General features: G+C 47.2%; 1 protein-coding gene across 1 annotated transcript; it reads left to right on the forward strand.

Moving 5' to 3' along the window:
• Positions 1-2,667: 2,667 nt before the first annotated feature.
• Positions 2,668-25,944, forward strand: DUSP14 (dual specificity phosphatase 14). The gene is made up of 2 exons (XM_084650659.1): positions 2,668-2,851; positions 23,854-25,944. The coding sequence occupies exon 2, from the start codon at positions 23,969-23,971 to the stop codon at positions 24,563-24,565; it is 597 nt and encodes a 198-aa protein (XP_084506785.1). The 5' UTR covers positions 2,668-2,851; positions 23,854-23,968; the 3' UTR covers positions 24,566-25,944.
• Positions 25,945-26,214: the final 270 nt, after the last annotated feature.

Consider the following 26,214-nt stretch of genomic DNA (forward strand, 5'->3'; position numbering starts at 1 on the left):
GGCAACAGATTAGTGCTTTCAGTGCTTTCAAGTTCCAGAGCTTTACTTCCCACTTCTCTGGGTCAGCTCTGATTGGGGCTAACAAGGGTGGAGGAGAAAATGACCATTGTAGCAACGCTCAGCCTGCTGTCAGAATGTCACCCAGATGACCTCTTCCTTGCACTTACTCACATCCTGTATTCAGAGTCACTGGTTGTGGTTTTCAGTATGCGTGCACACATGTAGGGTATTTCCCTCCCATGCACAGGGGGCTTTTGACATTTCCTTTTAACTCTAGCACCCCGTTAATTGGCTGCATCCCTTATTCAAAGGATTCCAAAGGTTCTCTCTGGTAAATTGGACTTCTCTAATGCACATGAACAAGGCAAGAGGCTCTCAGCAGGCACAAGGATTGAAAAGCACAAGATGTGTTAATATTTATACTGCCACGTGCTGTGGTATGGGCATTTAAATGATAACGACCGGCAGGGAGGCTTCCAGGCAGTCTGCATGTTGAGCCATCTAGGTATTTACCACAATGCTGGTTAAATGATAATTTGGAGTGGGCCCAGGGTCAGATTACTAGGCATGAAATGTAGAGGTCTTTAATTGTTTGATGGGACGTTACTCCTTTGTATCAGATTATGAGAGGCTGAGCCCCCAGATTGTTGTCCTCCACTCACGTTATCCAGCCAGGCTGTTGGAAAGATCAACATGTGTATTACTAATAATTATTTGTATTACGGTAGCTTAAAAACCCCAACCAAGGTCAGGCAGAGCACAAACACAGAGTCCAGGCTCTCATGGGGCTTGGTCGCAAGATAGTGTGAAAAGATCTTCAGATCTTGAAAACCTTGCATTGCTTGGAGGGAAAGTAACCATTTGATTATCATTACATACACATTCAGGAGACCTGTCCCCCACCCCCCTTTACAGTATCTGATCGGTCCAGGACCGCTTGTGTGCAAGCGAGGATTTAATACACAGTGCAACTTTGTACATACGTATGCAATCACAGGCTATGAGACTTCATGCAGTATATTCTCGCTCACACTCACAAGAGCCGCTGCGCCTCCAGGCCATACACTCACCCACCACAACAGTTCTTTGAAAGACGTGCAAGAGCGAACGTGAATTTTACATGAAGGGCCTGCTTCATGCCACTGCTTTCCTCCAACTTTAAGATGGCGTAACGCCACTGAAGTCAATAATTAAGTCACTGTAAATCTGGGGGAGCACAGGAGTAAATCAGGCTCTCAGTTTTAAAAAAATTCTTAAATTCACATTTTTTTTGACCTTTTGACTTTCTTTTTTAAGCACACACTTCTCCCAATTTTAAAATTAATTTCTCTATTTTTGTTCCTCTTCCACCTCCACATGGTAGGTGTTGCGATTCTTCACTGTAGAGGCAGGGTTTAAAGGAAGAGTTCTGTCTGCTATAAAGCAAATAGGTTTGGGGCCGGGGGGGGGGTGGGGAAAATGTCTTAATGCTTTGGAGGCTGTAGCTAAACCACGTATATCCCGGCCTCTGAAGCTTGCCATGTGCCAGCATTCTAGGGGCATGCTTTCCCATCTGAATTTTCAGTGAGACTAATGTTTTTCCATACTATAAACTTTCAAGATCATACCAGCCCCTGTTATATTGGCCCACACAACTTCAGTGCAATCTGGACTCCATTTGGATTTTAGAAACACACACTCGTCCATCTAGCCACTCCCTGAAGGGATTTCCATAGTGCTCATCGCCACAATGTTAGAGACCTCCCGCAACCACTGTGAGGTTCTGGGGATCAGGAGCTGAGGCCCTGAGAGGCTCAGTGGCTTGTCACTCAGGGTGTACGTGATGGAGCTGGGAACTAGACCGTGTCCACCGGACTCTCAGTCCAGTGCCTTAACCAGGAGACTGGTGAAGGGACAGGAGGTAGTAACTGGCTGCCCATTTCTGCAGTGGAATAATCGTGCACTCTCTCATCTCTCTTTCTTGCGCTCTTGTTTCCAGTGTCTAATCTGCATGGAGAAAAACGCCAACACCGAACCAGGCGATGTCAGGTTAAAGTGACGCATGGTCAGTGGTTAAACCACAGAGCTGGGAGATGTAGGGTTCTGTCCCTTGCTCTGCCACCAACTATCTCGTTGGCCTTGGATAAGTCTGTGCCTCAATTCCTCTCTCTGTAAGATAGGGACAAGGATACTGATCTGCCGAACAGAAGTGAGGAGCTTTAACTGGCTAACGTCTGTAAAGTGCCACATAAAAGCCATGTCATATTGCTGTGATTTTGCCCAGGAAGCCGTCCACAACGGGTGTGTTTTTTAAATTGTGAAGGGCAGCAGGCGAAAGCTAATCGCACATAAAAGCACGCTCAGGTGAATGCATCTCTAAGGGTGCCAATCAGATCAAAATAGGAGTTTAAGAGGCTCCAGAACTGCCTGTAGGGGACAATGACTGTACATGGACACAAGAGAAAATGGACTTGGATCCTGAGCCTTCAGCTGCTTATTCCCTAGGAAGAAGTGCTGTCCTTTTAACAGACAGCCACTCATGAGTTGGCCTCACTCGGCTTTGGGGAAGAGCCAGGCGAGCTGAGCAGTATCTTGGTAACACACACACACACACGCACGCACGCGCACACACGCACGCGCACACACACAGAGCTGCTAACACTGAGGGGAGGGGAAAGAAGGAGGGGCTATCACCGGCTGGGAGCCGTGAGATCAGATGTCAGCAGCTCAGGGAGACATTCCCAGGAAGGGACAAGTGCTGCTCATTCATCACCCTGCCCTGGGACAGTCTGGACCACAGCTGCTCTTGTGGAGAGGAAGCAACCTAGGAAGGGAGCTGCTGGGGACCCTGTCGAGATCTCCCAACACCAAGGTAAGAGAGAAACACAAAACAGCGGGACGTTTGAGGCTCCAGAGATGAACTCTTAAAGAAACTAAACTGATCTGGATGGTATTATTCAGGTGCACTACCCTGGTGCTGGGCAAGATGTTAAGCTGTGTGCAAAATTATATATGTCAGTTGTAACAAATATTAAATGCATCAGTGAACAAATATTCAGCCCTGGTGTTAAGAAGTCAGACAGCACGGGGGGGTGGGTTTGAGGGAAAGGTGGGGGGAATTGAATAGGAACCCTAGGTAATTGCTGAGATAATCTGAGTTTAGTCCATTAATAAACGCCAGTCCATTTGGAAATTTGACCACAACAAGCCTCCACCATGAAGTGCGGTCAAGGGGGCCTCTGAGGAGAAGACAAAAAGATCCCAGCAGTGTCAGAGCTGCCCCTCCTCTGCCTCCACCACTGTCTTACTGCTTGGAGTTTGCACATGCCTGGCAGTCTCCAGTGTACATTTTCCCAGTGATATCAAGGAGGCATGTCTGGAAAGACAGGGGCCTAATGTGAAAAAATCAACTGTGTGTGCAGTTCCCAGAGGGGACTCCTCTCTGTGCTGTCAGTATATTGCCTAAAGGTACAACTGGCTGGGAGGGAAGAGAGAGAAAGGAGGAACTGGAAAAGGAGGGGAGGGATATTGTCCACTGCCAGTGTAATTCCCAGGGGTGTTAGACAATCAGCCAGGCTACCCTGCCTATGCAGGAGGGAATGGGCTTATTTTGTGGGGTTGCAAAAGATAAAAAAGTAAATGTCTCCTGGTTATGTATTTTTCCTCCTTAAACCCACCCGACATTTATAGGGAAGTTCTTAATGAAACTGCCCAGCAAGATGTCCAACCCAGGAGTATTATTTTAATGGTTACAATTAAAGCCGCAACAGATGTTACTGCCCTTGAGTAAGGAAGCTGAATCTCAAAATGTATCCATAACTATAGGGGTATTTAGATAGAATATACCTGTACTGAAACTGTTCGTTCTTAAACTGGTCTAACCTTGTTTTAATTTGTTATGTTCTGCCAAATGGCTGTACTTTATGCGATACCCACTTTGATGCACGGTTCATTTGCAGCTTGCAGATGCTATTTTAAGTCACGTTTGTAAAACTCTCTGAAACTATTAGTAGGGTTGTGTTTTTCGTGGCATGTGGAATCCTCCTCCAGAGCCTAGGCTGGGGCAGGAAGGGCACTTTAGATAGATGTTTGCTGCTGCCTATATTACAGTTACAGGTGAAGCAAGATTGAGCTAACCCTCTGCCTCTTTCTGTGAGGGCAAGAAGGCTTCCTCCCCTAGGCTACCTCTAGTGCTCGGGCCAATACCTTGCTCATTTGGGGCAAAGCCATGAAGGATGGGGCATTTACTTCTCTGGGGGCCCTCTCTTGTATCTTGGAAGTCAATGGGAGTTTTGCTGGTTTACACTTGTTTTGGAACCAATCATCTGCCCAACCTGATTAGCCAGGCCAACGCAGTGAGGGATGGGAGTGGGGAGAAGGGATCCTTCCCCCATGCCACGAAGTAGCAGAGGCTGCAGTTAATGCCACGGAGCCTTACGTAGCTTCCCCGCAGGGAAGAAGCTACATACTAGATCCTCCATTGTTAATGTAACTGAGACTCCAACACACTGTCCTGGAGGCTAGTGGACAGAGAGAACAAATACCATGAAACCTTGGTATCTTACTGAGTCCTGACTCAGGATAAACTCCCTTTGGGTCCACTAGGCCTGGATGAGGATCTGGCCCCCATGACTGGCCGAATTGAACAGCAGGGTGCCTGTGGCCTGTTACTGTTTTACACTGCCTGGATTGTGGGGCCAGTAACTAGATTCCATTGGATGGGAGGATGGGGTGCAGATGTTCACTGGGTGAACAGGGCTTGAGTGTCTTCTGTAGGAGTTTATCTAATGCAGGTGCCATCACATCAAAATGACCAAGGGAAGGTTTCAAGTTGAGCTCCTCTAATTAAAGTTCCTTTTGCTTTGCTAGTGTAACATGGCGAGCGGATAGGCACTTTAAAAAAAAGTCTCGCTAGGTGCCTTTGAAAAAACCCCTCTGCAGTTCACAAACCCAAGGCTGGGGCTCCAGGTTAGGCGCTTGCAACGGCCGATCCAGTCTCTCTTTCTGCTGCATGGGGACGCAATTTGCCCTTAGCCTTACTGTGCCTCAGCTCCCAATCTGTAAAATGGGGATAATTGCACTGCTCTGTCTCACAGGGAGGGTGTGAGGATGAACGCATTAAAGTTTGTGAGGCGTATGACCCATAGGTTGTCCATGCCAATTGCACAAAGCTGCTTATCCCTGGCATGTAATTCCAAGGGGCCAAAACTGTGGAGCCTTTTCTCATGCAAATAGACTCACTTAAACTAATAGGTCTATTTGAGTGACTAAGTGCTTCTCCACATGAGGGATGATTGCACAATCTAGCCCAAGGTAAACAGGGTGGGGCAAATTCTGCTCACAGTGTAAATCCAGAGCAGCCCCACTGAAGGGAATGTAGTTATTCCAGACTTACACCAGGGCACTCAAGTTCAGAATTTGGAACTTGGCCTTACTATAGAAACAGAGAGCTTTTGTTTCTCCCCTTTCCTCAGTGCAGCATCTAAGGGCCTTACTAAAGTTAGACACAGCAGCCACCTAATTGCAACACAGTTGATTTCTGGCTCTCTCTGGGGTGCTCACTTTGCTTTTTGCGGGGGGTCACCTGAAGGGACACTGGAAATCACGACACAAAGTAGTGGCCAGATTCGTAAAGGCTGACCTCAGACCTGCGACTGCTGACACAGACGGTCAGTGTCACTTTTGCAACATCTGGCACAGTTCTGACTACAAATATCTCTCTGAGTTTTGCTAGCTGGATCTATTTCCCTGGCTCAGCGTCAGGATCGCTGCTATGGGCAGGTCTGATAATCAATGACTCTTGTGGCGGGGATGAGATTGGAAAGGGATTATAATCTGTTCCTACTGGACAGCAAATTAGTTTCTTTCACTCTGCAAACCCAGAATATTGGCACCTGCCCTCAGTTCTCTCATTACACATCCAGCTCATCCATAATGAGGTGGCTATGGGAGAAGTGCAGGGGATAGCACTGAAAAGATACAGTTGAGGTACCTTTATGTCAAATCAGGCCTACACTTCTCTAATCATTTATTTCATCAACTGACCTCTGAGTTAACAGGGAACAGATTCCTCTACATTCACCTGAACCACTGGGACACATCTGTCCACCTTCAGGCCCAATGGTGTGTCCCAGGTGAATACCTGATTCTCCTTTTATGCTAAGGCCAAATTCTCTCCTGGTGCATACTGGCCCAGTTTACAGCAGGAGAGAATTTGACCCATAAACTTTCATCAGTGCAAGTCAGGAGTGAGATGAGAATCAACCCAGGTGTGTAATTCCCTCCTGCCTGACAGAAGAGCTGCAGTTTCTTTGCCACATGCACAGCATTTGCAGTCTCTATTTTGGGACTCTGCTGAGAGAATTTTTTCTCCTCACCTTCAACACCCCCAGCAAAACTGAAACCAGAAATATTCACGCAGGCCAAAAGGTCTGCTTTGCACACTGGCCATTTCTGTATCAATCTGGGCAGCCATTCAGTGTGTCACACGTTTTGATTCAGGAGCGAATCCTGGTTGACATTTTCAAATTGTGAGAGTTGGAAGTAGGTTTGGTTTGGTTTGGTTTGAAGGCTCAAAGGTGCAGCCCTGTCGGGTGCGACTGAGGCTCTTTCCAGTCCGTGCGCGTGTGCTTGAGCTTTGCTGTAGTGTAAACAAGCATTGATGCTGCGCCAGCAGGCCACCACATCCAAAGAGCTGCGGTTAACGCAAACAAAACCAGTAGACATGCACCTGATTTGACAGGGACAGTGACTAGCTGAGAGGGAGAGACATGCCCCCTGGTTGTTGCACCTATGCATTGACTCCAGCAGAGTCATCCAGCTGCAGCAGTTCACCAGCATGGGTAGTCCAGGCTCCCAGTGCCATTAGGCCCAAGAAACAAAGCCACCTATACCATCGGAGTACCTCGTCCTAGCTTTCTTTCCCCAGAGGCCTGTTTTTGCAAATCAAATTGGACATGGCAAGTTCCCCCCCCCCCCCGCCATGCATGCTCACTTATTGCTTCAAAAAGGACATGCTGTGTGTCCATAAAGCCAACGGAAAATCGGAAACGTGAAGGCAGAGAGCTAGGCGGATGTGGCTCCCGCCCTTCAAAATAACAAAGAAATCTCTGGATTGCAGCACCAGGTCTCCTGCTGTTTGGGAAGTAAAGAGAAATAATTCAAATGGTAGCGTGCCCATTCCACCCCCCCAACACCCACCCCCCCGTATAAGCATCACAGCACTAAAAATATAGCTGGAGACAGATGCCCCGTGAATTTCGCAAGCAGAACACAACCAAGTTCCAGCACCAAGATTCACATTTAGAATCCGTTCTCCACAAGCCATTTCCCCCCTCCCCTGTGAGCACAACATGGTGGTTGGAGACGGCCGCCAAGTGCTCTCGGCAGTTCAGTATGAGCAGCTCCTCTCTCACCAGCATCATCGTTTCGCTGGCTCAGAAAACAGGACAAAAGGCAGACGGGGAGGTTGGATTATCTGGAATTTCTCTTCCTCAAACAGTGCCTTGTGGAGGAGGCACAGGGACCTAATGAATCTAGATTTCCCCCCTTGGCAAATATTCCATGTCACCGCCTGCACGGCTCTTCCTGTTAGGAGTGGGGCTTTTGGGTTTTAAGCAGTAATTTGCAAGGCCAGGAATTTCTAATCAGGAAAGAGGAATTCATTCACCGTTAGTTCTGAGCAACTGTCCATTCAAGCAGGAGTTTGTGAAGCCTTAAGCAGGCAGGGAATTATCTGCAGGGCACCCCAGAATAGGCGAGGGGCAAGAGGGACCTGTCCTTGCTTGGCCCAGCATGGCATCGTGAGAAGCGTTTGCTGCCACGTGTAAACCCTATTTAAAAATAATTGATTCAAACTAGCTTCACCTCCTCTCTCCCCAAACGCATTCCCCTCCCCCAATCTTGCTGAGAGAGTGTCCTCATTCCTTAGACCCACTGCTGCAGGTGGGAGGCCAGGTGTCACGAGGTGACTGAGTTTCATAATGGTTTATTACTGCTCTAACTTTGGAGGCTGTCTTGTGCACACATAACAGCCCCCCTCACCCCACCCTGCTCTTCTTTCAACTGTCGGTGGGATTCCTCACTTCCTGTCCTGAACTGCTGGGAAGCTTTGACAGGGCTTGTCTAACAGCTGCTGCCTATGCTCCAGAGGTGGTAGCAATCCAAAGGTTAAAATAGCAGCAGTTCCTCTATTCCTGTGAAACTGGGCAGATAGGTGGATCATGAGACTCAATTCGTTCGCTGGCAAAACACTTAAAGATCCTCCAATAAAGAAGGGCGGTGATTAGCATGTGCATATTCAGGAGCAGTTGGTAGCATTTAGAGATTGATCTGGAGGAGAAACAGCATGAAAGTGCCAGCTCATTTCCACTCAATGTTGTAACAAATCCTGTAGCTACCTAGGATTTCATGCTTATCCCTGTAAGGCATACTTGGGACGTCACAGCAGCGTGGGAATGGGATAGAGAGGAGCCAGAGCTCTGTCTAGATGACAGAGCTCAGATCCTCTTGCTCCAAAACACTGCCCTCTGTCACTGGAACTAAAAGGAGAATCCTCCTTTAGCAGTGAGCAATATAGGCCCTATGACACTCAGATGAGCAGTTCTGACTCTATCCAGCAGAGGACACTGTAATAGACACACACACACCCCCCCAATCCCTTACAGTTTCATAGTTTAAATATTAGGGAACAGACTCTTTGTTGATGCTGAATAGCGCCTTACTGCAGCAGCAGTTCCACTGAAGAAACTGGGATTAATCATGGAGCAAAGTAGTACTCAGAGTAGACACAGGGAACAGAAGCTCACCCCACCTCAAGTTATTTCAGCAAGGGCTAAGGGAAAGCCACTTGGACATTGGTTTACAAATCACCAGGGAAAAATTAAGTAGTGATGGGATTGGGATTCTCAGATTGGGAGGACAAAATGAGCTGCACAACTTCAGAATAGGATTGGCCTCCTTCTCTCTTTGCATATTTTGACAAGTAATGAAATGGGAAACAATGCTGATATTTAAATAATCATCTTTAGGCTTCAGAGTTGAGACAGATGGGGTAGTTTACACTGCTGGGGTGTTTTAGGCTGCCTGCAGACTCAGGCAGACATCACTGCATTATTGCATCGGATTCACCTTATTTTTCTTTTTAAACGAAAGTTTAGATTCTGGAGCCCCCCTGATACAGCCACAAGGGCTAAGTATTGACTTGCTAGGTCACTGCAAACTGGCCCAATCCAAGCCTGACATTCTCACACATGACGTTGGTGTTTTACTTTACAGGAGGAGGCTGGGCCTGAAGCCAGAAGTTCATAAATACCAATTCTGCTTCAAACCTTTATGTTCGAATAAAAATCCATTGGCTTCTTGCCTTGGGAAGCTCCCACCCAGAGCCAAGTGGCTGCAGCACTCAGAAGTTTGTAAATATCAGCACATGCTGTGTTACCACCCCCTTCTACTCCCCAGCCTAAATACTTTCCCTGCCTCTGCAACTCCCCCATGGGGAGATGTTGTCAGCAGCTGGCAGGATCCAGCTGTCAAGTGGGGAAAAAAAGCAGCCCTGACTGTTCTGTTCCTCAAAGCAGAGGGGAGAGATGTGATGTTGCATGCAGGGAACACAATGTATGGTGGGAGAGCTCAGTTTAGCTCAGAGGGAAGATACTACTGCAACTACGGAGGGATATTTCCAAAGCAGCACACGTGCAGAATGCTTTGGATCAGAGGAGAAAACATCAGCCACCAAAAATCCCAAATCTCCGAACCACACCCCTTCATTAAAATCCCTCCCAAAAACTCCTCTCGCTTGTGCCACCCAGGGCTGCTAAATGAGAAAGAGAAAAGCCCGCACCACGTGCATATACCTGCACAGGGTAACCGCAGGATCTTATCGCATCTCTTGCCTTGCTGCCTGCCCCACTTTCTGGTTGCTTGTTGGGTCATGTATAACTCTAGACTGCACGCTCCTCGTACCTGTTTTGCAGAGTGCCTGGCACTGCAAAAGAGCAGTGACAATCGGGGACGGAACACACTTCATGTGGACCCACCCCTGGCTCAGCCACGCTTTATATTAAAGGGGCATCTAGGCTAGGAAACACACGCAATTAATAGATATTTTAATAGAGAGCTAATCCAATATCTAGAGTTCAACTGCTTAATAAATTGCTTATAGCCATCTATAATATACACTGTGGATGGCCTTTAACCACCTACAACAGGTCTGTATCATGCTTTTACCATCTATTAATCAGTCATTAACCCTCATAAGCCATCTATAAATATACCCTGAATATAAAGCCTGACCCACTGCTCTTTAGAGTAACACCACAAGGCAAGAAATGAGACTCTAGCCCTAGTCTTCACTAGGATTTCCCATGCTAGCACTCAGCAGCGCTAATGGAAGCCAGAAGCAGGAGTTTTCATGCGCCAGGCCATCTAACCCTGCCCTGCAGCTGCACTGATGAATGGCGAAAGTAGTCAGAGGGTAGCTATAACTTAGCTAGGTAGCTGTACTTCTCATTTGGACACAGTCACAGGGCAGCAGGTCTCATATCTTGCACTGTACCCGAGATGTGCAAATGTCCTGATATAACACAGCGCTGCGGGTGCTTAATGCTTCTGTGCGCCCTTCTAACTTACAGCTCCCTGTGGTTACCTTGATCGATGTAAATCAGGGTTGGCCTCCTAATTAAGCACCTGGACCTACAGGAATCCAATTATGTCATTCCTCCTCCCCCCCCCCCCCGAAGGTTTTGCAATCACTTTCAAGATGTTTCATATAACCAGTTATAAGTTACCAAGGGCCTAGTTTAAAAGGGCAGGTCTGCTCTTCCAAGTGATTCTGTAAGAAGTGGCACCCTCCTAGCGGAGAGACCTGCTCCCTGTGTGCTTTTTACTTCCATTAACCCTGCAAAGCCAATTCAACTATGAGACAGCCAGCTGGAGTCTACTTCTTTCTTCTGTGCCATCCACAGACTTGTTTACTATGCTCCAATCAGTTATGCCTGCGCAAACCGAACAAAGGCAATGGAGAGCATATTTTGATGGCAGCCAGATTACACTGGTGTCACTGAGGGTGCACAGGTCACTGCTGTCCTGCAGAACATTAATTGCGAGTGACAATGTATGAGAAGGAAAGAACCCAGCTTGACTCTCAAATCTGTGGCTGAATTTGCTGGGTGGAGAATTCTTTATATTTGCTGACTGAGCAGATCTGATATGGATTCACTGGGAGATGATAAATGTGGAACTTCAGGAGGCCATGTTCACATAGTCTGTTTCCAGAGTAGAGTCATGCTGTAAACTCAACCCTAAAACCTTGGGGAAAGGCTAGTCTGTTTTATTTGTACTGGGGAATGCAGTGGTGTTTACGAGCCCCCATCACGGATCGAGCCCCCACTGTGTTAGGCACTGTACAAAGACAGAACAAAATAAGATGGTTCCTGCCCGCAAAAGCTTAGAGTTTCTGAGTTAATGGACGATTTTCAGGAATGAAAACCAGATGGCCCAATTCTGCACTGACGTATCCTCCAGGTTACCCAACTCACTTCTACGCAGTGCAAGTCAGCACATAATTTGGTTCAAGGCTTGCATCATATACCTCTGAGCATTAATTTAGACTGAGACACAACCAAGGCATTCTCTGTCTTTTCTAAAATTATTTCACTTTTACCACCTGGTTTCCATTAACTCTCTTTCTTGACTGACTTGCTTTTCTCCCATCACAAGGTTATACGGATGGGCTCTGAATCAGCTATAACCCTTGTGGGAAGAATTGAGGTATCATCACTGACAGCTCAATGAACACATCAGCTTTTACCCAAAGGCAGCAAAGCAAAAGCCAGCGTAGGACGTTGGATGCATTTAGAAAGGAACAGGGGAATAAGCCATGAATACTGAAATGGCATAATTGCATGAATCAACAGCACATCCACCCCTCAAACCCCACCCCCCATGTCACCCCCAGAGTGACAAAAAATAATTCATCCCGTGTCCCACCCCCTGTCCATCCATTGTTTACACACAGGATGGTGAGATATGGTAGGCCAAGCCATTATTGGTGTCATGGATCAAGAAAAGGTTACGAAGCCACTGCTGGGCAGAAACTTCTGCGCAAGTCTGTGACTGTCGGTGGGACACTCCCACCATCCTCACATTCCTGCTGTTTGGATACAGGGCGAGCAGTCTTCCCTTCTAGAACATTAAAATTACATCTTTGCAAACAGCTAGGGGAAAGGAAGAGAGAGGCCCAGATGTAGGCGTGAATCTGACCCTACTCCTGTGGGCGTAGAAGAAACTGCTACTGACAACATCTGGCTCCGGAGAAGGTTTCTGAGGCAGGCTTGTCCACTGACACACATATTTTAAACACCACTATCCAAGAAAAGCAGCGATTTTTGCTGCTTAGCCTGGCTCAGAAGAGCCCCGAGAAGACTAGCGCACTCTGTGCCTACAATATTGACTTTCCTCTTTAGCACAGTATTAGTGCCCATTTGTCATGTTTAAAATGAATAATTTAATCTCTCCTGGGAGAAGGGTAAGATCCGGCTTTAATAGTGACATTTCACACACCCGAGCCACTAACCTGATTAAAACCCCAGACAATGCTTCAGGAAAGGACCAGAGACTTAGTTTCCTTTCTCTCAGGGAAAGCGCAATCCTCTAGATTTAGTTATTTCCCAAACGGTACCACAAGGGCCTTGTTGCAAGTAACTCAGGGTCTGAGACATGCTTTATACTTCTTTAATAAGCACTGAACTCTTCTGTACCTCTTTTCATTCGTAGATCTCAAAGCATTTTACAAAGGTCAGTATTGTCCTCTCCATTTCACAGACACAGAATCAGAGAAGAAAGTGACTTGCCCACGGTCACCTAGCAGACCAGCGGAAGAGCGAGGAATTGAACCCAGTTCTGAGTCCTAGTCCAATAGTCTATCCACTAGGCCACACTGCCTCCCCAATTTTAGGGGCTCCAACATGCCAAAGACTCCACAAGATGATGTAGCCACAGCTGTCAGCTATTGACCACATTACTTTGTTGTTCCCTTATTTTTCAAATAGGAATCTAACCCCAACATCAAGCACTGAGGGCCAGACTGTCACCTGCTCAACACCCACAATTAGGGCCAGCTTTTTAGGAGCTCTGCTCCCATTGGGCATTTGAATAAAGGGCCAGGTTTCAGAACAGTCAACCCTGAGTATCCAAAAATATCATGATTTAGGTCCCTTGAGATTTTTTTTTTTTAATTTCATGATTTTTAAGCCAAACGATGCTGTTCCTATTTGCCTTTTAGGGAGCACTCTGGTCATGTTTTCAAGCATTTTTCTGCACCCAAGGCGTAGAAACTTACTAGTTTTAAAAACAAAAGCAGAGCGTCTCATGCAATCACAGGATTTCAGGAAATGGAGCCATCAGACAGAGTCCCACAGATGTCACACGACTTGCAATAAAAGTCACAAGAGCTGGCAACAGAAAGTCATTTTCCAGAGCTCGGCACCCAACATGCCTAGCTTGTAAGAAAATCTGGCCACTTATTTTGGTGCCTGAATAAAAACTGATTTCTTTCAAAGCTCTGACCCAGAGGGTGAGTGCTGCACCCTGCTGAAAAATCCCACCTTTAGTGTTTAGTGGGTGCGTAAAGACAAATCCCCAGGCATATCAATGGAAAACTTTGATTTAGGTCCCTTGTGTCAGCTTGGAGAAGCTTAGAGACACTAGAATTTGCACACACTGAATGGTTTCAGAGTAGCAGCCGTGTTAGTCTGTATCCGCAAAAAGAAAAGGAGGACTTGTGGCACCTTAGAGACTAACCAATTTATTTGAGCATCAGCTTGCTACAGCTCACTTATATACGTTACCATGCACACTCTAACGAGAGCGATCGGGTAAGGTGAGCTATTACCAGCAGGAGAGTGGGGTGGGGGGGGCCCTTTTGTAGGGATAATGAAGGTGAGCCATTTCTAGCAGTTGACAAGAACGTCTGAGGAAAGGGGGGGGAATAAACATGTGGAAATAGTTCTTGATTATCCCTACAAAAGGTTCCCCCCTCCCCCAGCTCTCCTGCTGGTAATAGCTCACCTTACTCGATCACTCTTGTTGCAGTGTGTATGGTAACACCCATTGTTTCTTGTTCTCTCTGTATATAAATCTCCCCACTGTATTTTCCACTGAATGCAACCGATGAAGTGAGCTGTAGCTCACGCAAGCTTATGCTCCAATAAATTGGTTAGTCTCGAAGGTGCCGCAAGTCCTCCTTTTCTTTTTGCACACACTGAAGGTCTCCCCCCAGTGATTTAAGCCAACAGGGCCAGAGCAGCAACCCTGGGCGGGGGGAGGTCGAGAGCCACCCTCTAACCACAGCACTGGCACTAATGCAAAGCATCCCGCATGCTGCTTTCTTAGCGTACCTCAACCCGGATTCACAGAGTCCTCTGCCTGTCCGCTCAGGCCCCCCCTGTTCCTTCGAGACTGTCCCACCATAGGAAACCACATACCTGTTAGCCGGTACATAAAACGCAGGGCCAGCTGCACATGGTGTCCATGCTTGGCTGAGGACCTCAGAGGCTGTGATCCCTGGTGGCAGGAGGCAGACTGGCTCTGAAGCCCTTCTGAGGGGGAATAGCAGGAGGGTGAACTCTCCTCCGGGAGCCGCGGGTTTGCCAGGCCTTCCACAGAACTCCACTCCAGCAGGGCAGGGCTGCGGGGACTCCATCACCTGAGAAGGGCCTGGAGCCTTTGACTATGGGACCTTCTCACAACACCTTATCAGCCAGGCTCCTCCCCACAGCCCCTTAAACACATGTGGAAGTGCAAGAAGCCACCAATCACTGCTAGAGGGGAGGAGCTTGCTTCTGTTTCCCCCCTTCCCCACCCTCAATTGCATAAGGGCCAAAGCAGCACACCCAGTGGCCCACAGCCTTTCCTCAGGTGGCTACCACCAAACACCGGGGGGAGAGCGTTCACTTCAGGGGGACGCGTCCCAGCGGCTGAGCTCTGTGGCGTTGGGCTGGCCAAGACTTGATAAGAGCCCAGAGCAGAGGTCTCCAAACTTTGGGGCGCACCCCCCCTGCAGGGGTGTGGAGGAAGGTTCTGGGGCGGGGAGAGGCAGAGGGCAGGGCAGGAGCACCACCCAGGCCCGCTCCACCCCCAGACGTGGCCCTGGCCGTGACTCCACTCTTGGCCCCAGCCTCGGCCCCCAATCCCTCCACCAGCCTCGGCTGCTGGCCACAGTTCTCTTCCTAGCCCCACCCCTACCCCCAACTGCAGCCCCAGCCTCAGCCCCCTTACCCCTGTCCACACCCTGCTCCTGGCTCTGGCTCCCGGGGTGGGGGAGGGCGTGGACGGGGCAAGGGGGGGGCATGACTGTGAAAAGTTGGGGGACCACTGGCCAAGAGGCTCCCTGTGGATTAGTGGTTCTGTGCTGTTGTGTCACAAATTGCCAATAAGAACACAAATCAGGGCCCGATGCCGGATGGAAAACTGCCCACTAATTAGCATGAGGCCATCAAAGAGCCATCAGTTGGCACAGATTCCTAGCCACTACTGAGCTGGACAGACCAGCTTTGGTTCAGTGGCCGAGAAAAGAAGGATTTCACCTACTGCCCTGCACAGTCACCCGTTTTCTCCCCAGAGCGATTAACTTTTCTAGAACAAAGAAAACCCCTCCTCTTTTTGAAGCTGCATGGGGGAGTTTGCTTTAAAAACAACCCTCAAAATAATATTTCTGTGCAACTGGCATGTGGCCAGTGTGCCTTTATTAACACTGTCTCAGAACTGCCCCAGCGTAGGTTTGGAAAGTAAGACAGTTTCCCCAAATGCAGTGGTGCATCAGCACATACGTAGCATTCATTCAGAGGAGGCTCCCAGCTCCTGCAGGGCAATGACACCTTAGTAGCAAACCAGGTGGAAGACACACGTGTGTCTCAGTGGATGTATTCTGCTGTCAGAGTCCAAAATAAAGTGGGGGGGTTTGCACAGCTTAATTCACTGGGGAATATCTCTCTCCTTGACTCTTCCTGTGGTTAGGAATAATGTCAGTACTGCTTGCTCTTACGGGAGGGAGCCAATGAGGGCTGATACTCTAGCGACCGTGGAAAGTACTTGGTTATGGCTGGGTGGGATTCTCATGGGTTCGTTGATTTTTAGGCCAAAAGGGACCATCATGATTATCAAGTCTGCATGAAGTCAATGAGATTTGGGCACATAGGCCCAGGTCCTCAAATTTAGAATCCTAACATGCATTGATTTCAACAGGAGTTAGGAGTCTAAATATATTTGTGGACTTGGGTCCTAACTCCTTTAGAAGCCTTCATTGGGGATTTTTAAGAGCAGGGTAGACAAACACCTGACAAGGATGGTCTAGGTAATACTTTGTCCTGCCTTGAGTGCAGGGGACTGGACTAGATGACCTCTAGAGGTTACTTCCAGTTCTATGATCCTATGAAAATCCCACATTATATAACCAAGCAAGGACAACCAAAACAAAGAGGAAGAATGAGAAGTGTAAGGCGATTTTCACTCCCCAGACTACTTTCCCTAGCAGAAGCATTTCAGGCTCTTGAGAGAAGAATACCATGATTCAGGATGCGTGAAGGGGCAAAGCAAACTGCTCTGCTTCCTCGTGTGAGAGCTCATAATAGAGTCTGTGCTGCACTTTCAAACCCCAGTGGCCTCTATTACGTTGTGCTCCCCAGTCCAAAGAACGACATTTAACGTTCCTGTACTAACAGCTGAACTCCTCTCTGATGTGATGAGCACGCCTGCGGTAGAAATGGCCTGCTTTGCTCGCGCTCTGAATTTTTTCTCTTATGTCATTGGATTAGTTGGAGACTTGGCGGCCTGCTTAGTGAATTTGAACATCAGCAGCTCTTCTCCACATAGTGTTAAGCTAGCTGCTGGTGGAAAGATCCCCCCCCCTTTTTTTTTTCCTAAGTGGAACGGTCATAGTGACTCTTGTGTTAAGAGCAATAGTGTCCGAGTCCAGAGGGGAGTGAGAAAAATAACTGGCTTTATAAAGAGAGTAATTCAGCTGAGTTCAATGGAAACTGCAATGGCAGACATTCAGTGAAGACTTGGGCCTAAGAAACTCCACTAGCCAAAGGGAGGTGCAAGCTTTATAATAAATTGTGTGTGCATGCACGCACAGACACACACACCCACACACACACACCCCTAGCTACCTCACTGTGGTCAGCAGAGATCCCCCTGTACCAAGACCATGGCCCCTTGCTAAAAGAGTTTATTCAGCAGGATGAACCAGATCATAGAGGGACTGGGGCATAATTACCTGCACCCAGCCAGTGTGTTACAGTTACACCATCCAACAAACTCTTATTGGGTGAGTCCATGAAACAGGTACCTAGCTCTCAAAAGTTGCAAATTAACCCTTTCATGGTAGGGACTGTGCTAGATCAAAATAGGGTCACTGGGCCAGTGCTCACTGATTAACAGCAGGTGTGAAATTCCCCTTCACTACTTTGCTATGACTGCAAGGCTGTGCAGGGGACCTCGGCTGCTTTGGGGAGCCTGGCAGAGTGTTCACTAACAATCCCAGGGAACTGCCTACATGACACTACGATCTGAGGAATTTGTGCATAACTGTCGGCACTAGATATGTAGCACATTATGTTGGACACTGTCCAGGTTCCTTAATCTATGGGCTGTCCTGTTAAATTTACTGCGGTGACTAGCTACCACAATTGAAATAAACAGGCCTTTATTTTATATTGATTTTATCCTCTCATTTTTCCAAGCAGGGCAGCATCCTGGGTATTCCAATGGCAGAACCACCATCAGTTTTGTGAATGTCAAATAGACCCACGTAACAATAACAAATGTGTATCTGGTAAGGCAAACAAGCAACATCACACATTAACCAGCAGCAAAAAATCCCCACAAACAACTGACAGGAATTTTACCCTGGCTGGGAGAGGCCATCTAAGGCTAGATGCTTGCTGCAATTCACACACAGGCAGCTTCGTGCCACACAAGCTGGTGTGTGGTTTACAAAGCAGGACTGGCTTGTGGAGGGTAAAAGTATTAATCATTTGGTGTCTGCAGAAAGTTGCTTCCTGAAAAGCAGACACTAGGGCACTGGGCTGAAGCGCTTTGAACCTGTCAGGGGAGCAGCCCGAGACTGGCATGTTGTCCTGTCTGTTTGGTTGATCAGCTGGCTAGTGCCAATGAAGCGTTAAGGCGAGAGCTGTGTAGTAGGTGTCACTCTGGAGGCTGGCAATGGGACTTGGAGCATTCAGCAAGGAGCAGTGTAACAGGATGCTCCTGTGGGGGTTGTTGGCAGCAGGGATCAAACCCAGGACCTCTGGATCTGAAAGCACGAGCCTCCACTCACTGAATTCCACAAAGGCTGGACAGACTCAAACGTCTAGCTGATTCAGCCACTACAGGGAGACAGAGAGGCACCCTGAGCAAGCACAGGTTACACAAGGTTGCCTGTTCTAGTCCAAACCCGGTCACTGGTGACAGAGTTGTTAATAGGTGAGGGCCCATATGACACAAGCTGGTGGTCACCCTCCTGTTCCCACTAGACAGATGGCTCCATCGGCAAAGCCAGCCTCTGCACAGAGCTTAAGGACTGAAAGGGCCCGGGAGTCTGACCTCCCCTCTTACACTGAGGAGGGATCACTCCATGTCAAGGCTGCGGCTCCTGGGCAAAATGTGGATGTTGCCCCTAAATATGCGCACAAATATTCATGAACCAAAAGGGCTAAGTTGCAGGGTAAGGGGCTTAAAAATGCCAATACCAGTCGTGCTAGCCAGGCACGTGTATTCTGCTGTAATGAGCCACATGCTGGAGAGGCCTCACTCCTGCCTCTGGAAAGAGCGGATGCGTCCAGCTGAATATTTAAGATAGACAAGCTCTCACCCCTCCTTGACTCTGCCGTTTTTTGGAACAGAAGATCTGATCTCTACTAACTGTATTATCTGTTGAACTGAACAGGAACAACAGACTGTGCTGATTAACATCAAATAGCCCTGTGCAGAGCAGTTAAGGTGATGCTAACATCAGTCAAAGGCCCAGTAAGGAGTTTGCTGCCCAACTCCCTCTGACTTTCAATGGGAATTAGGTGTTCAGCTGCCCTTTGTGTCTCTTACTATCTCCCTCTACAAGCATTAGGCTCCCGTGGTGTCTTTATCTTGATCGAGAGCAGAGCCACCCATCAGAGAGAGAGAGAGCGAGAACTACATAAAGGGACATGGCATCAAGGAAATGGGAACACATGGAGCTGCCTGATTCCTAATAATAAAAGCTAAGCTATGAATAAATAGAGGAAAACAAGGGCCTGGAGTCCTGTGTTAAAAAATGCTTTGAAGATGTCAGGGTGTCCCCCATCACCTTCACTGCTGGTAGGAACCCCGCTGCCAAACTGAGCACTAGCCAACTGCTTGTTCAAGGCTCGGAGGGGAAGCCTGTGGCAGTTCGAACTTGATTATGGCTGTGCAGTCCCTCAGCAAAGCCCAAGTTCTGTAACCCAACTGAAAACAATTAGATGAGAGCTGGAGCAGGTGCCTGCCATCACTGAATTGCAGCCGCATATTTGCGCATTGCCACCACTTGCAGTCAGAGAGAAAGGCCGTCCAAAGGGGCGTTTTCTGACTTTGACACATCCTTCCGCAAAGGAGATGCGCACTGGTTTTAAACAATCATATTCTCCTGCCTCCAGCTAGCTTGACTCAGTTCCTGAGCCACAGTCAGTCAACGTCCAGCGTGCTCTGTGCCTCTGAGTAGCAGTGAAGGTGCATTAAGGTACTCGTCAGCAGTGTTTTGCAAGGGGTGCTTTTTACAACGTAACAAAGCCATCGTCATCCTGAAATGTCACTGTGCTGCATGCTACTGTCATGGACAGCAGGGGTAGAACTCTGATCCTCCTGCCCCCAAAAGACAGGACCCTCTTAGTCTAAAGAACCACCTCAGTTAGCAGTTAGAAAGTGTATGAAACACAGTTGAGTTATGAATTCTGTCCAATAGAGGGCAGTGATATACCTGCCACTTTGCCAATTTCATTCCAATATTTAGAGGCAGGATCCACATCAGGCATCCTTTGGATTTTCGACTGCCTGCCTCAGGCAGATGTAGTTATTTATATAGCACTGTGGATGTACATGACTCTGTCTAAGCAAAGAAGAGAAGCACTTACAGCCTTTATTATGCCTGTTTGTACTGGCTTGCTGCCTTCTAAGCAGAAATCCTAGCAGCTCAGATCAACCCTCCATACGGTGCCTTTTATCGTTCACCATTGAGTTTGCCTGCCCATTACACTTGATTGGACACCTGACACCAGCATACCATGTTTTATTTATCTCCCGAGATGCGGGCTCCGAAGACCAAATCAGCTTTTCCTTTGCCCTCTGCTGTTCACCTGAGCTCCTTCCCATTTCAAGCTCAGCATGCAGTTTGTGGGTAGCTACAAATCCACGTAAGGAAAAAAGATTCCTTTCCCACTTACCATCCGAGTAACCCTCCCCGTGTAAGCTAGAGCAATGCAGAGTACATCAGCCTCTTGCTCTTGGCTATATCTTGGTTAGACAAAAAGGGTAGCAGGGAGTGAAAAGCAAAGGTGTGCAATACTCAAAGCCTTTTCAAAGGAGGCTGGCTATGACTCACTCTTTGCCTTGGAGTTCACCACGCCATAGCAGCATTTTCAAGAGGACAGTGTGTTGGTTCTTATGTTCAGCAAGCATTCTTTCATGGAGCTACATTATTTTTAGGCTAGTCAGTCTGTGTAAAAAGGGAGCTATCCCAGTCAGATGACTTCATTGTCATCTGTTCGCGTACAACAAAACGAAGGTATTCGTGTCACATTCCTGGAGCCAGCTCAGAAAAGCTGAGCACTGAATTTGGCTTTGAGTCAACCGACTTCAGCACTTTTCTTCTCTGGCGCTGAAACTCATTTGAATGCTTCTCTGGCTCCAGAGTCATGAAATGATCATTTCCTCTTGTCAGAGGAATGCAGTCACCCTATCACAGGAAAAATGATACCGGCAAGGAGTTGGCTGGCCTGTTCTCCTCCTGGACTCTCTTTTTGGTAGAGGATACTTTAGAAAACCTACAAGGGAAAAGGCTGGTCTTGTGATTAAGGCACTAGATTGGGATTCTGGAGATCTGGGTGCTATTTCCAGCTCCATTTACTAGGGTTCACTGTGTGAACCTACAGCACAGAACAGTGAGACAGTTGTTTATTGAGAGTCTCAGTTCCTCTGCTTCTATGTTGTATCCCTTGGCCTATACAGTGTTGCCAACGCTCATGATATCCGATGGGTTTCTTAAAGCCTTCGTTCCTGGATTCATGTCATTAGGTGAGAATCTCAGCTTTCCCTTAAAACAAAACAAAAAACCTGCAAGTTTTTAGCCTTCAAAAATGCAGAGAAAAGGCTGAAACTATGATCCAGATGCACCCTAAAGGCTCCAAACCCAGAAAACCAAGTGAACCCACCATTTATCATTCCAGTGATTTGGGGGGGGGGGGAGCGCGACTGACTCATGATTCTGAATACTTCGGGCTGCCAATCCAGCATTTATTTAGGATGTAAGCTCTTCAGAGGAGCAGCAAACTATTATCCTCTGTACATTCAACACCTACCCTAAAAGCAGCAGTTCCTTGTTCTCCTCCCAGTTCAGGTTTGGATTTGTTACACCAACAACAGCAGCAGCTGCTGCCGCGGTACCTTAGCTGTGTGCCCGAAGGGAGAGTTCCACAAAAGGAAAGGCTTCCCCTGCATGTAAGGGTCCAAGACCCTTCTTTTTCCATTCTTTCTAATGTAGAGTCTGATGCGGATAATGCAGCGATTTTATTCCTTTGAGAAAGCTAGCTGACATACATGCTCTTGCTGGATGGGCACAGCAGAAATGTCCAGACAGCTACGTAACATGTCATGAAGGCATACATAAAGGCCGCATCCAGGGCATTCGAACTCAAAACCATCAGCACCAAAAACTCAAGTCCTTACTGGTTGAGCTAAAGGAATAATTTAGTTAGCTGGGTGTGTAGCGCAAGCTTTATCCTAACAGGAACAAGGCACTAGATGGAGATAGTCGCGCACATTAAATCAGCGCATTACAGATACATGCCAAAGAACATACTGACACTGTTTAAAGTGTTACTAGGTTACTGAGAGGGCCCTACCAAATTCATGGCCATGAAAAACACATCACAGACCGTGAAATCTGGTCTCCCCTCATGAAATCTAGTCTTGTGTGTGCTTTTACCCTGTATTATATTGATTTCTCAGGTGAGACCCGTGTTTCTCAAACTGGGGGTCCTGACCCAAAAAGGAGTTTCGGGGGGGGAGGGGGGGAAGTCAACAGCCACCACTCTTTGGCCACCATCAGCAGCACAGAAGTAAGGGTGGCAATACCATCCCATGGTGCCCTTACTTCTGTGCTGCTGCCTTCAGAGCTGGGCGGCTGGAGCGTGGCGGCTGCTGACTGACGGCCCAGCTCTGCAGGGAGCAGAACAAAAGTAAGGGAGGCAATACCATACCATGCTGTCCTTCCTTCTGCGCTGCTCCTGGAGGCGGCTCTGCCTGCAGAGCGGGGCTCCTGGCCTGCAGCCGCCGCTCTCCAGCTGCCCAGCTCTGAAGGCAGGGCCGCCGCCAGCAGCAGGGCAGAAGGAAGGGTAGCAGTACCGCAATCCCCCCTACACCGCCCCACAACTCCTTTTTGGGTCAGGACCCCTATAATTACAACACTGTGAAATTTCAGATTTAAATAGTTGAAATCATGAAATTTACGATTTTTAAAATCCTATGAGTGTGAAATTGATCAAAATGGACCCTGAATTTGGTAGGGCCCTAGTTATTGATGATGTAACATACCTGCAGTATAGTGTTGAACACAAAATGTTATAGCGAGCTTATCTCTTTGATTCATAGATTTTAAGACCAAATGGGACCGCTATAGCATCTAGTCTGACTTCCTGTATATCTCAGGCCATTACATTTCACCCAGTTACCCCTGTACTGAGCCAATAACTTGGTTTGACTAAAGCATAATTTGTGTTTGGCTAAAGCAAATCAATTCTTTGGATGAGTAATTCCCAACATCCGGTTGAAGAGAACAGCTGCCAATTTAATTTCCAGACTGAGATTGTTTGAAGATGACCTGCAAATTATTAAAATAAACTGGGAATGTGCCCTTCTTTGCTTCTCTATGGTCTATGGAGAAGGCCTAACAGGTTGGTGAGGAGGAGGGGAGGGAAAGGGTATTGAAAAGGTTTTTTCTTGGTTCTGCCCAGTGGGTTTATTTGTTTGTAATGTCTGAAATAGCAGGAATGCCCAGCTGTGGTCTTTGCTGGAGGAAACGCTGGCGGTCCCAGAGGCTGTGCACTGCTAGCTCATAAAGCTTAAGGGAAGGGGGAGGGTTCTCACTCCTGAACAAAGGCTTCCTTTCTCCAGTATGTCAGTCACTGGCATTAAAAAGAATCAGTCTGAAAATCTCTTCCCTTTGTACACTCATTCAGCTCTCACGCTCTCGGCTGTGGTAACAGTACCATTTTATTTGTTCTCCAGACAGTCTTCCAACCTAGACAGGACCGGACTTTCTACGATGTGTGGGGGGACGACACACTTTCAGGTCTCTAACTATGATAAAGGGAACGGAAGGGTAAACTCCTAGTGTTTATTTTCTTTGTAGGTGACCTATTTTAGATATCTAAAAAGGGAGGGTGCATTTAGGAGGAAGGAGGTGTAAACCATGTGTTTTTCACTATTTGTCAAGGGGCCCAACTGTGCATACAAGACAAAGGCAGTCCTTGCCCAGGAGAGCTTACACCACTGGGGACACTCCAGGGCATAGTAGGATTCTGCGTTTCTACATTCGAGGGCTGCTGTTATCTCTGTCCCACTTACAGTGTTGCTTGTATTTTACAGGGTTAGTGACCAAGTGGAGAAAAGTTCTAACTTAAAGCCTCCAGGCAAGACAATTCCCTTGGTAGATCACATTGGATCCCTTCCCATAATGGAAGCCTGAGAAGCAGGAACCTCCATGACCTCCAGAAACCACCACTCCTTACCACGAGTTCTAATGGCACCTCGAATGTTTACTGAAGGAGAACTTGGGGGCATTGCCCAAATCACCCCGTCTCTGTACCTGAGCAGGGGCAGCGTGGCCTCAAACCGACAACTGCTTCTGGCCCAGGGCATCACCTGCATAATCAATGCCACCATTGAGATCCCCAACTTAAACTGGCCCCAATTTGAATATGTCAACGTACCTGTGGCTGACATGCCTGATGCCCCCATCTCCCTATACTTTGACAGCGTGGCTGATAAGATACAAAGCGTCATGCGGAAGAACGGGGCCACCTTAGTCCACTGCGCAGCTGGTGTGAGCAGATCGGCCACCCTGTGCATCGCTTATCTGATGAAGTACCAAGAAGTCTCTCTGGTTGAGGCTTACAACTGGGTCAAGTCAAGACGCCCCATCATACGCCCCAACGTGGGTTTCTGGAGGCAGCTGATAGACTACGAGCGGAAGCTGTTTGGGAAGACGACGGTTAAAATGGTACAGACACCGTATGGTATACTCCCAGACGTTTATGAGAGAGAGGGGAGACCCCTCATGCCTTACTGGGGGATTTAATGTGATTGCATCAACAGGAAGAAGAAGAGCACAAGAGACTTGCTATTCTGCATCTACCAGACTGGAGACATTCCCTTCTCTTTTGATTGGCCAACTTTTAGTTCTTTACTATACAGCAGAACCTTGCTAATTGTCACATCCCTAACCAGCAAGGCCAACAATTCCTAAAAAAACGTATATACACACACATGGAATCCTTGATTGAACATTACAGTGAGCTCTCTTTACTAAATTTAATTCTTCCACAAAGCATCCCCCGCAGTCAGTTTATTAGTATACTACAAGTGAAGAACTAAAAGGCATGTGGCAGAATTAATGAACAAAGTACGCTTTGTGATGAGGTAGCCTGAATATTTCTTTACTAGCTTATTTTCTTCCGTGCAAAACCCTGTAGCCAATGAGCAGCATTAGCACAAAATGAATGAGGTCCGCCTCTAAACTCCAATTCCATGTGTTTGTTTTATTGAGAGACAGGGAGGGAGGAGCGTGGAAATGCACTGCTAATGCTGTCATTTTCTTTAAATACCATAGTGGTTCTCAATATATAGTGTTAGAGAGCGTTAGCCAGCTTTTTAAATCTTTATAAGTAGTTAAGCCAGTCAAAGCCGGTCATAAATAAAATAATTTAAACAACTAAGACAAATTAATGCTGCCATGTCCCGCCCCCGCCCCCTAGTCCACATCAGGGTAGCAGTTCCTGTGAGCATTTATACACCTGAATAATGTTATGTCATTAGTAAGTGTTTGCATGACTGGGGGGCAAACAACAGAGCTCATTTCAAAGTGAAGATCAGTACAGAAATGATGGGTTAACCTTTCCCACACTGGCCAGCCAAATGAAGCTTTGTCTACACAGTTACCCTCCCAAAGGGGTTGAGCTGTATTTTTTAGTATTCAGTCAACCGGTAAATAGAAAGTAGATAAATCTGCTTGATAACTTAGCTGTAAGTATAGTCATGACCTGCCTCAGATCTTTTCTGATTCAGTGTTATGGCCTCAAGGATTACGTTGCATTCCTGAATTTTTCTAAGCAAAATACGTTAATCTGTTAAACCTCCTGTACAAAGGTGTCTTTATTGAGAAGTCTGTTTTGTTTTGCTTCTGATGAGAAAGAGAGATTCTAACTTGAAAAGTGGTAGAAGATACTAGATGATATGACAGCTGAGTTATGAGTATTATCCACATCCTTGCCTGTCACTAACAAACATAGCTGGAACATCGAAAGAACAAAGCAAGTATCTTACTCAACAAGACTGTTTGTGGCCTTCCCTGTATCGCTAAAGGAGGAACATGCAGATTTCTGGATACAGAGAGATAGATACCTGATTTAAATGAGAGACTATCCTTGTAACAAATTTTAATAAAGATTAAAACTAGAACTCAGGAGTTCCTGTTCATACTCTGGCTCTTACCGTCTCTGAATTTCCAGCAACAACACTGGTTAAGCTTCAATAGTAACGTTAATACAAATCACAAATACAAATGCATTTTTATTAAAACTTGTAATCAGTTACCAGTACCTTGACTAAATTGTGTACACTAAATCTAGACCTTCAAGACACACTAACATAGACCTCTCACTACAGAAAAGTCAAGCACTGAATTTGGCTCACTACTGCATTTTTATCGTTTGGAGTTGTATTTGAATT

Source organism: Lepidochelys olivacea (assembly GCF_965140295.1).
Source record: "Lepidochelys olivacea isolate rLepOli2 genome assembly, chromosome: 17".
In the NCBI taxonomy this organism is placed as follows: domain Eukaryota; kingdom Metazoa; phylum Chordata; order Testudines; family Cheloniidae; genus Lepidochelys; species Lepidochelys olivacea.